We start from the raw sequence: 12,965 nt of genomic DNA on the forward strand, positions 1-12,965 counted from the left end.
GTGTGGGCAACCAAAATGTTCTTCTAATAAGATTATAAAGACTGAGTTGGGTATTTCAAAATTAAAAACCAACTTTTGCTAAGAATTTTAATTCCACGCAGGACTGTTTGTAATTGATTCTGTTCAGGAAAGGTTTGGCTATTCTGATTTCTTATGGCAGCCAGGGGAATGATCTAAACAGCCTCTCTAGGTGCCTTCCAGCCCTGTTTACTTTGATGTCTGTGATTACAGGCTTGCAGTGAAAGTGGAGCAGACCACTGCTCATCCTAAACCCTCCTGACTTATTTGTTTACCTCATCCCAGCTAGCAGCAATGCACAAAGGGAGAGAAGCAGCCTACTGAGAGAGCAGAGCAGGGAGCTGTTAAAACAGTTTATTTCAGGATTGGCTCTTTTGTTGGTGGTCAAATGCAAGAGAAATGATAAAGCTCTCTCTAAATGATTCATGTGGCCAGCTGCTCCCCTGGGTAAAGGATTCCTGGGAGCTATAAACCTCTCTGCATGTGGTTGCTGAGTGCCTGCCAGAGCTGCTATCATAAAATCAAACAGAATTTGCACTTTTGCTTTGTTATTCAGATGATGCCGGGTGCTGTTTGGCTTTCTGGGTTTATTGCAATTGGAAATTAAGTTCCAGGCCACAAAACAGGAAACAAATGGCACGAGAGGCTCTGTCTCTGTGTGAAGGCAGAGCTATTGCCCCCACCACATCCACACCAGTGGACAAGGGGGTGCCAAACTTCAGCCATTTGGATTTGGCAGCACATTACAGCCTAATTCTCCTGCTTTTGCCTCCTCCTAGGTCCGGGTGTTCACGTACCTCATTGGGCGGGAGGTGACTTTTGCCCCGAACGTGAAATGGATCGCCTGCAACAACAAAGGTGCCCAAACTCCCTGCACCCCTCCAAGGCTTACCCACCACTGCTGGGGCCCACAAGCCCTTGCTTGGAAGACAAGCTAAGGAAAAAGCAGACCCTGCTGGCACACATGAAGTGTGCCTGTGTCCAACTAACACAAGTCCTCCGTGCTGAGCCACTGCATTTTCCTGTCACCATGCCAAGGGACACTATGACCAAGATTCATGCTGGCTGTAGTCCACCTAAGTCCCCTGTGCTTACTGTGTCCCAGTTGCTGGCTTTTAACAATCTGTCTAAAGCTCTGTCAGAGAGCCTGACATCTTTTGGCTGAGATATTAAAACAAACATTGCTGCTTTAAAGATTTTACAGCAATTTTCACGAGGTCTGCAGGTTAACCCCTGTATCCTGGCCAAATTCTTTGTGTGTAAGTGATTTTCACTGAGGTACCAAAATAGCTTGTTAATCCTACCCCAAACCCACTGTTCTCTTTAACTGACATGAAATTACGTGAATGAGAAAATCCATCCACAGTAGATGAGTCACCTCTATGCATTTGGGGCCAGTTAAAAAGTCAAGTTAGCACTGTCAGAGTCTGCAAGAGTAAAGGAAGGGAGGACGAAAAAAAAAGCCATCCATGTTTGGGGATGACCTGGCCTCTGGAGACAGTAATGCTAGTTACATCAGTGTCCTGTTTAAACAGGGAAAGGAAGGGAAAACTGAAGCTGGGTGTCAGGTACAAACTGTTTTCCAGCCCAAGTAGTGGTTCCAGCAGAGCATGAAATGCATGGGAGCATTTACAGCTGAAAACAGTTGACGGGAGAATATCTGTGAGCTGAGGATGCTCAAGGCTCAAGCATTCATCTAATTAGCACTATGAATTACACATAATATTTTTAGGTTTTGTTAAGTGAAGCAAAGCCCTGGATTTCAGATTGTATATTCAGCCAGGAGATCAGTGACAGAGAATTTGTGGTACTCTTGGTTCACTGTAAAATGTCAGAATGTGCTCTTCTGAATAACCAGGTAACAAAAATGTGCTCTTTGCACTTGCATTCTCACTAAGCAAATCTGAGCTTGCAGAGGGCTCCCTGATTTTGGTTCTTCTGCTTCAATGCGTTGTATAATTCTTGGTCCTTGTTTTCAAGCACACTAAACCTGTTTCCACATTACAAAATGTATCAGAACATGAGCCCTTTCACATGACAGTGTTTTCCTGGTGATAGGAAATTTTTCCACCTATCTGACATATTCTATCCTACACCAAGTGCAACCAATGCCTGTGGTGAGAAGCAGGATACAAGAATCCTCATGACATTACTCTGTGTTAGCACTTCTAACCAGAACCTAGATCTGAGGACCTTTTGGTAGCTTGAGAACATCCTTCCCCTTTACTCCTTGTTGTAGTCTTAGACTGCTGTAGGTCCAGCTGCAGGGACAAAGCTTTGGAAATAGATAACTTGCATTTTTTATTCTGCTTCCAATGTGTAAATGGTAGTAGTTGCCATCCTTGGATGCAAAGCTAGGCAGACTGAAGAGTGCTGGAAAAAATCTGGAAAAGAAGGTGGGAATTTGGTCTTAATATAAAATAGGGCAGGGTAAGTGGGTAGCCTGGTGAAAAACTTTCTCTGCATATGTTTGGCCTTCCAGACTAAAGGGAGTCTGATTAGTGGAAGGCTTTTCCCGAGACCCGAAGCAACATTTTGTATCTGCTTTGCACAAATCTGGTTATATCAAGACTCTTGTCTGGCACATTGCTTCAGCATTTTTAGAAGAGAACCACTGCTTCAAAATTCCAGATTTCCACAGATGCTTATGGATTCGAGGCATTTTACAAAGAGCAGATTACCCACCTGGGCAGACACAGTCTGTGACATTCAGTTTTCTAGCTTTGCACTGATTTGGAAACAGGGGAGATGTGTCAGCAGAGTGACTCACGCCTCTGTTTCTCCATGAAGGCTACTACACCCAGATCTCCACGCTGGCAGACGTCCAGGAGAATGTCATGGAGTACCTGCACGTGCTCAGCCGGCCCATGGTCATCAACCACGACCACGATATCATCTGGACCGAAGCTTACATGGACAGCGCGGTAAGGGCCTGCAGCACGAGCCAAACCTAAATAAAGTCCTGAAATACAGGTTAAACAAGCCAGGAGCTGGTTGATTGATAGAAATTAATGGTCTCTGGCTCTGCTGGGACAGATAATACTTCTTTTCTGCTCGTTCCTGGAGCTAAGATGTGTGTGCAGACTCAGATGTGAATCTGACTCAGGTGCCCAGGACTGATCACACAGGCACAACTCCACCTGAGATGTGCTTCTGTGCAAGCAGGTTCCCTTCTGAAGGATTATTCACACAGTAGATTATTCATGGCTCAGGATGGGGTCACAGAGACTGATGTCCTCCAGCCCAGTAGCTAACTGCAAATTGCTTGCTACTCAAAGACACAGATTTCAGCTGCGGCAGCAGGCTCACTCCTTCCTTAAACTAGCAAGACCTAACTCACCTAACCCTGTGGGCAAAGGACCAGACAGTCAGCACTCCCAATGCCCCCTGCTTTGTCTTAGCCCTGCCCTGTGGGAAGACATTTGGCTCTGTGTGGGTGGCTTGGGGGTATCTTCTGCTGCATGAGCTGTACCAAATGAGGGCTGGGACATGGTGTTTGAGTGTACTAATCAAAGACCCCAGAAATGCTACTGATTACCCAGGAAGTTTATTTTATCAGCAGACTTGCCACCTCTGGCACTGGTGTATAGGGTCACACTTCCCAAGGCAGCCACAGGCATTTGTTTGCTGCACAGTTTGTTCTGCACCTTGTTTCTTGCCTTTTGTCTTGCCATTCTCTTCCTCTGTCCCAACCTCTCTGTCTGTGATTCATTCCTCCATTCATGTATTCATTTGTGTGTTCATCCATGTCTCCCACCAGCTGCCACAGTCTGAGGAGGTAACTGCACCCTGTGTTTTGTGCTGTTTCCCCTGTGCCAGTCGGTGTGTCAGTGCCAGCCTTCACAGCCACAGCTGGCCGGTACATCTGGAGGGGGTGGGGGCTGCAGCACTCAGAATCCTCTTGCACCAGCAAGAAGAGAGGGAATGCTGGATGTACTGGAGAGCTGTGCTGTTGGTTCAGAGTAGGTAGGGCTGTCTGTGTTGTGAAGTGGCTTAATTCACCTGATCTCTTTTTCCACGTGCCCAATAAGTGCAAGAGAAGTTTACTTGTGTTAGTGTGAGTGTTGCTGTGAATGGGAAGATTCCACAAAAAATCATCCAGAGAAGTAACTCAAGATACCAAATCTCCATCAAGTGACTAGACTGTTGACCTGCTCCTTTTTGGCTCCCAGCATGCTCTCTGATAGGGACAGGAGGTCATTTCTTGCCTTGCTAATCACTTCACCAAACAAGAGATGGAAGGAGTGATGCTACTGGCAACAAAGGATTCGAATCTTTTGATAGCTAGGCATGTTTGGGGGACTCCTCTGCATGTGGCTTGCCTGTTTTACCTCCTCTTGTGTGCTTTTAGAGCATCTGTTCTCAGTTGAATGGGGAACATCTCTTACCCCATTACACATGCACGTCCTGTATCCCTCATAGAGATAGCTCACTATGTTGTATCTGTTTGGATCGTGGCTTTGTCTCTTTTTTCTGAGCTTAGATGGTTGAGTAACAAGTGTAGGCTTTGTGTGTATTTGTGTCATTTAAATATATGTCTGTGGTGTTTTTTGTTTGTGGTATTCATGTGTTTGCTTGTTTGTGATTTTGCTCATATTTGTGTTGCTTTTCTCTGTTCTGTGCTGCTTGTGCTGGTGGTTTTTGCACTCATTGTATAAGTGCTCATGTCTACACTCATAAAGAGTGGTAGCTGTAAGCTGTGCCACCACTTCTGCAGGTTCCTGTCTCCTCATTAAAACAACTGTTCAGTGCATTTCACTGTCTTTCATCCCATCCTCATCCCCTCACACGAGCAAGCATCGTCTTGGACACAGAGTATTTACAAGTGCTGCCATCTGTATTCCAAAAAGTGTGGGAGGCAAGGAGGTGGCCAGCTGCAGTCCCCATCTGGGCTCCCTGGGGACTTGCCCTGGGCTCCCTGGGGTGCTGCAGCCCTGGCTAACACACATGTTGTTCTGTGGCAGCTCTTTGCGTCGCAGGCTCAGAGCCTGCTGCTCATGACGACGGTGGCCATGCCAGTGTTCAGCAAGAAGAACGAGACGGTGAGTGAGGCACAGGGGGCAGGAGGCTGCAGGACTTGCTGGGGTCCTAAAACCAAGGGGCCTCTGAACCAATCTGGCCATTAGGGAAGGCAGCAGACCTCTGGAAGGGTGGGTGGGTGATAATTTATCTGTGAGAATGATAGTCTGTCATTTCTTCAAAATGCCCCTTAAATATGACACTTCTCCTTGTTTTATCCCTTCCCTTTTCAAACTGAGCCTACTTCACACGCCCTGAAATTTCAGGCTGGAAGAGATAATTACCTTGTCTAGTCTGCATTTTATTGCAGGCTTTTACATCTCACATAGATGAGCCAAATAGTTTTGGCAAAAGTGTCATTGAACAAAGGCATCCAGGCCCAAGCTCTCTCCATCGTGGTTTCTAAGTCTTTGTGAAAAACTGGTGTCTAAATTCTGCTTTTAATTTGTCTGACTTCACCTTCCTGTCATAATGGCTTCCTTGGATTGAAAAGTCTGTACCCTTTACTAAGTTCTCATGGGAAGCATCTTCTACACTGCTGTAAAATCAAACCTGTCTATATTGATAAGATTAAAAAGGTTGAATAATTTAGATGATTTGATAAGGGCATTTCCTCTGGGGTTTGAAAGCCTTTAGACACTCTTTTCTGCAGCATTTCTAATTTCTCAGCATCCTTTTAAAATAGGGAATGGTACCTTAGTGTTGCTGTACAAGGGATAAACTCTTCATCCAGGTCATACAGATAATTTTCTGCCTTCTCCACCTGGGGCTGGCCATAGCCTGCATTAGCACTGCACTTCAGTGGGAGCCTGTGTGTAATTTATCCATTGTGCTCTCCAGGTGCTTATTAAACAACCAGATCCCCATGTCATGGAGAGGGGATTTCCTTTTTTTCTAGATTAACAGTTTTGTATTTGGCATTTGATTTAGTTGGCCCAGTTTATCAACCTGTTCATGTTGGATTGCATTATTTTCTTTATTGGTATTTACACATACTGAATGCAGGGGTTTGCCCTCAAAACTTGTTTACAGTGATATTATGTTACTTCTGAATCACAGTAGTGAATACTGACTAGTGTTGTGTAGAAATACCCTTCCTCATAAACACTGGAATAACTTCTTTGGACTTTTTGAAGGATGTTAATTGGTTTTGCATAACTACTTTCACACAAGCCTAGAGGGGATGGGTGAGAGACTACTAGGGAGAGATAATAATGTGTTTTCAGGTAGAAAACTACCCAGGGTCTGCTTCTGAAAATGGGTTCTCCTTTGTTTTACAGCGATCCCATGGCATTCTTCTGGGTGTGGTGGGCTCTGATGTGCCACTGAGGGAGTTGTTAAAACTTGCTCCACGGTATAAGGTAAGACTGAGACAATGCAGTTGGTTCCTTTGCACAGTAAAGTCACTACTCACACTTGCATGGGCACAACTGAAAAAATCACTTCTCTGCTCTGTAGGAAAAACTGTGAGCATAAGGGAAGAGTTGTTGGATGTAGTGGTGTGTGGTTTCTATATAGCACATATGAAATCATTCACTACTACAAGCTTTTGGGCTGCTTCAGCAACACAAGGACTGGGTGATCCAGTAGGCTGGCAAAAGGTCGTGGAACCTTTGCATCCTGATGATCACCAACCTAGATCCCTCAGAGGTGACAGCCTGTATTAGAAGAATTAAAGTTTTATATCCAGTTCCCAGTGGACAAGAGTTGCCATGCCAGCTGGCAAAAAATGCACTCATTTCACTGTCAATATTCTTAGCAGAAAAACTGAGGGCTGAATGGATTATGGAGAGCCAACTCTCCTGTCATGCCTAGAGGTTCCTTTCTCCAGATCAGCATGATGGTTTCTTGGCAGGACAGGTTACAGAAACTTGGCTCTCACTTGCTTTGTGCTGTACCTGGACAGAGTACTTGCTCTCCAGAATTGTTAGTCAAAAGACTTTCCATTAGCTCTATGTTCAATGTATTAAAAAAAAAAAAAAAAAAAATCTTCATCCATAGGAAATTCCCCCAGAGATGCACTGTTTGTTTGGTTTCTGCTGTAAATTCCAGGCAGTGACCCTTTGTTCAGTCAGGCTGCACAGCAGGGGACAACAAGCACATCCAAGAACCACCATGAAATCTGGCACTTTGAGCCAACATTTCAAGTTTTTTGGTTTCTCTTAAATAACTATCAGACAACTACTACCAGTGAGGCAGTTGTCCAAAATCTGATTGCTGAAGACTCACAGGACTGAAAGTGCTGTCAGAAGCTGTGAATTTCTGTGGTGCTTCCAGACATGGATGCAGGGCAGACCATTAACAGGCAGCTGTAGGAAATGATCCTGCAGACAGCCCTGGAACTGAGTGTCAGGGTTCCTGCACTCTGCATGCAAACCTGCTTGGTTTGGGTCCATTTTTTATATGATTAGTTTCTGTATAAGAATAATGCCTTTTCATCTCCCCCCATGTCACTCAAAGGACAGATATAAAATATTTTTTTTTCTGGGCTAAGGAGGGTCACTGTTCTTTCCTCCAAGCAGTGCCAGGAAAGGAGGAGGGGAAAATTTTGGATTTCATTACATCAGTGGCAGGACACATCTTCTCAGAAACTCCTCCAGCTCCAGACCAGTTTGGAAACCTAGGATCCTCAGCTTGAATTCCCTGGCATATGGGCTCCAAAAGGACCAGGTCCAGCATTCCAGACCACTGGAGCTTGTATATTAATGATTGTGCATTTACAGGGCTGGGAAATTTCCGACTTAATAGGCCAAAAAAGAAATTTGTTGATCCAGTGTCTTGTTTTTGTTCTTGCCACACTGAGTTAAGCCAAGTGTGTTTTTCAAAAAACTGCTTCACATAGAGAAGGTCCAAGGTTTTGGTCTGGGATGTGTGAACTAGTGAATTGATTCCCTGAATGCAGAGACAGAGTGTAAGTGACTTACCCTCACTTCCCTACCATTATCCCTCCAGGATTGTCTCTATAGGAAAATAGAGTTGCAACTTTTTTTTTGAAGATGGAAACTTTATCCATTGGTTTTTTCCTTGAGACACCTCTTGTTTTGGCAAGCACAGGCTATCTTCAGGTTTTTAGCAACTCAGGGTGTAGCTGGAATTTGCATTATATATGGGCTTGAGCTGAGTAATTGTGTCTCAGAAATCCCTCACAGATCAGGTCAGCCAGTGTCTGCTCTTGTTAGATCATGCTATTCCTTAAAAAGCATTTTAAGACTAGAGGCTTGTACAATTGGCCTGGGTTGGGTCTGGTCTTGCCAACGCTGAAACATAATGCAGAGCTCCTCTGAAGCCTGACCGGGTTTCCAGGGAAGCCATCTGTGAGATTCATCCTCACTTGTTCATTCACTGCTCTGCAGTGCAGTGATGGGCACACAGAGCTGTCACCACTGTTCCTGGGCTGTTTGCAGCATTCCCCATCATTGCCCATTTCTCTGCTGTGGAGAGCTCAGTCTGCCTCTGGGTGCTAATCATCCATGATGACAATCAGACTGTAGGAGGGCATATTTTTCTGAATGTGTACACAAACCTACTACCTGCACATCCTTTTGTGCATCCAAGCACAGACAGAGCAGACTGTTCTGGGATGGATTCTATTTCCTGCTGATCATACCTGTAAAAGAAAAATCCTTCTCAATACTGGTGGTGCCTGGGTATCAGCAGCACCCATCCCACAGCATTGTTTGTGGCTGAAGCAGTGATTATTCTAATGCCTCTTTCTCAGCTGGGTGTCCATGGCTACGCCTTCCTGAACACCAACAACGGCTACATCCTTTCACACCCCGACCTCCGTCCTTTGGTACGTACAGCTGTGCATCTGAGAACCTCTGCTGGCTTGAACAGCAGCTTTCAGTGCTGCCTCTGATTTCTTTGGGCTTTTTGAGCTGTGAAGGCCATCAGCCTCTGGCATAGAGGCACCCAGGAGCAGGAGGACCAGCTGGCCTCATTGCTGAGATGCCAAGGCGTGTGATGATTTTAAATTTCAGACATGCTGGTCAGCACAACCCCACCTGCTCACAGCTATGGGCATTAGTGTGGTCACCACAAGAGAAAGCTGCTGTGAAGCCCCATGGTGGCCCTCTCCTCAAAAAGGCAGTTTTTCCCAGGGAGACCACAGGCAGGGCAGGGCAGGGCAAGGCAAAGCTTGATCCTTCCACCTCAGTTGGCCTCTCCCAGTCTCCTTCTGCCTCCTCCTGGAGATCTCTCATCCTGGAGATCAGCAGAGTAGCCCTCTTTTGTCAGTTAGCTCTAGGTAAAAGGTCTCCATCAGTGGAGTCAAAGCCTAACTCCCATCAGAAAAGATCTCCTGCTGGTATTATAATGTTAATGGGATTATACTCTTAGCTGCAGGAAAAAGAACTGATTTCCTGCAGGCAAGGGTGTTGTACTGATCTGTTTAGGAAAAGGAGGCCATAGCTTTTACCTGTAAGTTTAGCTGTGTTCCTGTCTGTCCCTTGCTCCTGGAGCTGCCTATCCCACTGGAACTCCCCTAGCCTCTCACTGCCAGTGTAGAGAAATAAGTGATATGGGATCAAGAAGACATTTGCACAAACTCTGCCTTCCTAGTCAGAGAAGCAATGAGACACCCCTATTTTTCAAATTACACACCAGTTCTCAAAGGGCTAGTTTAGGAAGTGATCTAGCCCCTTAATTGAATATTCTTTTTTTTTTTTTTATGCCAGTATAAAGAAGGAAAGAAACTGAAGCCAAAGCCGAACTACAACAGCGTAGATCTCTCAGAAGTGGAATGGGAAGACCGGGATGAAATAGTGAGTGTCAGAAAGTGGATTTAGCCATTCTTGTAGCACCTTCTCTCTACTACTTTGTGTGCCTGTATGGAAGCTGTGGGGGGCACTCCTGTTGTTTTTCTGTGCCTGACTGGCTCTAAGAGACAGGGATGGTTTACAAGAGGACAAAGCATGAAGCTCCCCTGCAAAGTGCTGGTCCTCCTCCCCAGCATGAGTTTTCTTTTCATGGAACAAAGAAGAAGTGCTGGGAGGAGGAAGCAAGCACTTTGGAGGATGCTCCAGTCTGTGTGTATAAGACTTTAATGCTGCCTTAATAGAAAGCCAAAGTAGTTTAGGAGTGTGGCAGTGTCCTGTGACATCTCCCACACATGCAGAATGTGAAGCTGAGGCCACTTAGCAGGATCAGGAACAAGGAAGTACATTCATCAATGTAGACTAATCTGCATTATAAACAATGTAGACTTAATCAAGAGACTAAAACTTGCAGTCACTATTAATAATAGACACAGGGAATAAAGGAATTAGACACTTGGGAAAAAAAAAGTCCAGAAAGCAACTTATTGTACAGGTGTGGAGGCACTGAAAGCAATAACTGACCAGAGGGAAAAGATAAAAAATAAACCCAAACGCTTTTCTGTTGTCTTTTGAACAAAATTATTAACAAGTGAGAAAGAAGAAACAGCATGCACCTGTAACAACTGCACACTGCTGCTTTGCAAATCTAGGACTCCAGAAAAAATGAGAATATAGAGGTTCCTCTGTGGCTGGTTTTCTTTTACTCAGAACTAGGAGGAAACAGATACTTAAATGACTAAGAACTGAATTTGGAGTAAGATAGAATTAGCTGTGAGACACATGCTTCTGGATTACAGGGGAGACTGCTGAGATGAACGGATCTGATGCTATAGATATCCACTTAAACAGGCAGGACAAACAGAGCAGCAAGAGGCTCAGAGTAGCTACTGCCACTAGTGTAGGCCAAGTATAAAGGTGACATCAAAGGAATTTGGGAGGTGGAAGAGTGGCAGAACTATGTAACGTGGAAAGCAAGACAAAAATAAGGGGTTTTGCATGCAGTAGAACCACCAAGATGCAAGTTGCCAGCAGCTTTGTGTAGGTTCACTGATCTTTTATAGGACTTTTTTCCCACTGTGGTTTTCTCTCTCACTGGAGCCACTTTCAGAGCTATTCCTCTTTTCCTAGTTTGCTATTTAAAAAAATAATCCCAGAAATGAAAGAAATTTGCTTTGCTCTCATATTTATTTGGCTAGTGGGTTCCTGTCTAACAACTGACACTGATACCTGAATGCAAATACAATGCCAATTGTAAGGTTTCTGTCCATAGGCAATCAGAGTAAAACTATCCAGGACAAAAAAAATCATGAAACCAGCATGAGAAACAAAAGCCACTTTGTGTTCCTGTACTGCATCTTCCAGGAAAAAAAGAAAGGTTGCAGTCACAGAGGGTGCAGAGACATTCAGTGACGTGAGCAATATCTGCAGTGTGACTTCAGCAAGTCTAGAGGCTCTCAAGATACACCCACTGCAGCAGAAAGCTGCCAACATTTCAACACTCATATTTGTAGCTATGGTATTAGATCAATGACAGACTCAACATCAGTTGCAGTATAATCTCAGCAACACTGATAAGCAGCACATTCAGGCTGGAAAAATATGCCCAAGTGCTAATGATGTGTAATACAGCCAGCTGCAAAAAAAAAAAATCCAGGAGAGGAAGTTGGCATTGTCTGAAAAGCACCCAACTGATGCATAATGGTGCAACCTGCAGCCAGGCAGCAGCAAGGGATATTCACAGTGTGAGGGGGAAAAGGGGAAAGGTTAAGGGTCTGGAGGGGAAGCCATACAAGGAGTGGTTGAGGTCTCTTGGTCCTGGAGGAGACCAAGGGGAGACCTCACTGCAGGTACAGCTTCCCTGAGAGAGGAAGAAGAGGTGCAGGCTCTGATCTCTCTGTGGTGACAGCAACAGGACCCAAGGGAATGCCTGGAGCTGTGCCAGGGCAGGTTTAGGTTGGATATCAGGAAAAGGCTTTTCCCCAGAGGGTGGCTGGGCACTGGAACAGCTCCCCAGGGCAAGGTCACAGCACCAGCCTGCCACAGCTCAAGGAGATTTGGACAATGCTCTCAGGCACAAGATGTCACTCTTGGGGTGTCCTGTGCAGGGCCAGCAGCTGGACTTGATGATCTTTGTTTCCAATTCAGGATATTCTATGTTTCTAAACTCAGAACTCATAGCAAATCCTGCAGGCTGTCAGACCAGAACAGAGAGTATACTGAGGCTCTGGAAGAAAGTCAAACACTCTTAGCCAAAAAGGAGTAATAGTACCAGTCAGTGTTTTCATTTCCAAGATGTGGGCCTTGGGAAACATCAGCTTCATATTCTAGGTCTGTAAATAACCCACATCAAACAGCCATAATAAACAAAACCATGGCCTTGTAAAGCCACTGCAGTTGATACTGGCTAGCACCTGAATGGAGGCCTGTCTCTGGAAGTAAGGAAACAATTTGTGAATGAGTAAGTTACTTTCCACCTATTTTTTTCTGTCCAGCCTGAAGCAATAGATTTGATATGCTCTGGCAGGCTGGACCTGAAGTCAAAGCCTCTGTACTTTTGGAAAAATTTCCTGGATCTTTCTTGCAAGAGGCTGGGAGTCACTGTGAAAATTACATTTTACCTGTGGAACCTGGGTTGAGTAAAGTGGTTTTCTCACTGCCTACCCTGCTCTCATACAGTCTCACTTTGCTGTGTTAAACAGCTGCTTTGCTGCACTTCAGAAGTGGTGCTGAATACAGCCTATAATTTATAAATCAGTTTTTAAAATGTCAAAGAGCTTTGGATTCAGTCTGAGGGAGTTAGTGGGTTTCTCAGTTTTCTCCTCTTCCAGGCTCTCAAAGCACTGAGCTAATGAATTTCTGGCTGCCAAACAGTGAAGTCTGTAACTGGGGCTGGCAATTTCATAGATTCCAGATCCTTTCTTTTTGCTAAAAGACATATCAACAAGCTTTCAAGATAAACTATTACTGTTCTGTATCACTTATCAGCTTGACTGTCCAAGGATTCTGATCACTGCAAACAGGATTTCTGTTTAAAAGAAGCAAGAGAGAGCTGGGGAGGAGAGGGAGCCAACAGTGATTCTGCCAGCCCCTGTGTGTTAATGATGAGTGCCT

General features: G+C 44.9%; 1 protein-coding gene across 1 annotated transcript in view; it reads left to right on the top strand.

Moving 5' to 3' along the window:
* The window catches only part of CACNA2D4 (calcium voltage-gated channel auxiliary subunit alpha2delta 4), a 116,399-nt gene that overhangs the window by 24,997 nt on the left and 78,437 nt on the right, over positions 1-12,965 (top strand). Inside the window, exons 12-18 of the mRNA XM_056482400.1 lie at positions 798-876; positions 2,809-2,942; positions 3,779-3,796; positions 4,983-5,060; positions 6,318-6,398; positions 8,756-8,830; positions 9,714-9,800. Of these exons, the coding sequence (XP_056338375.1) occupies positions 798-876; positions 2,809-2,942; positions 3,779-3,796; positions 4,983-5,060; positions 6,318-6,398; positions 8,756-8,830; positions 9,714-9,800 (552 nt within the window). The remainder of the gene's footprint in view (positions 1-797; positions 877-2,808; positions 2,943-3,778; positions 3,797-4,982; positions 5,061-6,317; positions 6,399-8,755; positions 8,831-9,713; positions 9,801-12,965) is intronic.

The sequence above is a fragment of the Oenanthe melanoleuca genome, chromosome 1A, assembly GCF_029582105.1.
Source record: "Oenanthe melanoleuca isolate GR-GAL-2019-014 chromosome 1A, OMel1.0, whole genome shotgun sequence".
In the NCBI taxonomy this organism is placed as follows: Eukaryota; Metazoa; Chordata; class Aves; order Passeriformes; family Muscicapidae; genus Oenanthe; species Oenanthe melanoleuca.